The sequence below is a fragment of the Manis pentadactyla genome, chromosome 12 (assembly GCF_030020395.1).
Source record: "Manis pentadactyla isolate mManPen7 chromosome 12, mManPen7.hap1, whole genome shotgun sequence".
Taxonomy (NCBI): domain Eukaryota; kingdom Metazoa; phylum Chordata; class Mammalia; order Pholidota; family Manidae; genus Manis; species Manis pentadactyla.
This window is the reverse complement of record NC_080030.1, coordinates 16,555,396-16,556,729: the sequence shown is the minus strand read 5'-3', so window position 1 is coordinate 16,556,729 and position 1,334 is coordinate 16,555,396. Positions and strand designations below refer to the sequence as shown.

The window sequence follows — 1,334 nt, the reverse complement described above, 5'->3', positions numbered from 1 at the left end:
GAATTCCAACTACTGGGGACCATTGTTCTGGAATACAGATTTCATGTTATTCTTGTCTTTCTATTTGCTTGAAGGCATGGGATATTTCTAAAGGAAATGCCATGTCTTATTCTTGGTGTCTCAGCGCTTGGCACAATGTGTAAAATGGAGTTAACGATATCTAAAAATTTGGGCCAAAAAAGAGAATACAGGCAAGTGGTGGTGATAGAAATTGTGTGAGAGATGGTGATGGAGGGAGAAATTAGCAAAGGGATAGATTTGAACCACAAGTTCCCTGGTGGTATTGCTGCTGTTAGAACAGGAATTATTTTGTCTTTTCACTGCCTCTTTTACATCAGATTATCAACAACATGAAGCCTACAAATCACACAGATGTTTCAAAATTCCTCCTCCTGGGACTGACAGAGGATTCAGAGCTGCAGCCCATCCTCTTCGGGCTGTTCCTGTCCATGTACATGATCACCATCCTGGGGAACCTGCTCATCATCCTGGCCGTCGGCTCTGACCCCCACCTGCACACCCCCATGTACTTCTTCCTGTCCCACCTGTCCTTTCCCGACATCTGTATAAGCACAAAAAACATCCCTAAGATGCTGGTGAACATCAAAATACACAATCAGCACGTCAGTTACAAAGGATGCCTTTTGCAGATGGGCTTAGTCATTGGTTTTGGTGGATTTGAAAGTTGTCTCCTTGCAGCAATGGCCTATGACCGCTACGTGGCCATCTGTCACCCCCTGATGTACATGGTCATCATGAACCCCCAGCTCTGTGTTCTGCTCATTCTGCTCTCTCTGCTCGTTTTCATGGGGCATGCGCTGCTCCACAGTCTGATGGTGCTGAGGCTGTCCTTCTGCAGGGAACTGGAAGTCCCCCACTTCTTCTGTGAACTTGCTCAGGTCATCAAGCTGGCCTCCTCTGATACTCTCATCAATAATATTCTGATAAATTGTGTGGCTTCCCTCTTTGGGGGTGTTCCTGTATCCAGGGTCATTTTCTCTTATACTCAAATTCTCTCTTCTATTTTGAGAATGCCCTCAGTGGAGGGAAAGAGTAAAGCATTTTCCACCTGTGGATCTCACTTGTCAGTTGTTTCCTTGTTCTATGGGACAGCTTTGGGGGTGTACATTAGTTTTTCAGTTACTGACTCTTTCAGAAAGACTGCAGTAACTTCAGTGATGTACATCGTGGTTCCTCAAATGATAAATCTATTCATCTACAGCCTGAGGAATAGGGACATGAAAAGGGCCTTTAAGAAAATAATTAATAGGGTACCTCCACCTTTAATGATGTCACCTGCTTTGTACTTGTTTTTATTGAATGAGTCAAAGTGA

The 1,334-nt window shown here is 44.2% G+C and overlaps 1 protein-coding gene across 1 annotated transcript; it reads left to right on the top strand.

The window, feature by feature from the left end:
• Positions 1 to 350: 350 nt before the first annotated feature.
• Positions 351 to 1,334, top strand: LOC118921274 (olfactory receptor 7G2-like). Its single transcript, XM_036902956.2, has one exon. It carries the CDS (start codon positions 351 to 353, stop codon positions 1,332 to 1,334), a length of 984 nt encoding a protein of 327 aa, XP_036758851.2.

Bases quoted from the DNA above. Each gene is read 5' to 3' on its own strand.
- LOC118921274 (XM_036902956.2), top strand. From the start codon at position 351: ATGAAGCCTACAAATCACACAGATGTTTCAAAATTCCTCCTCCTGGGA.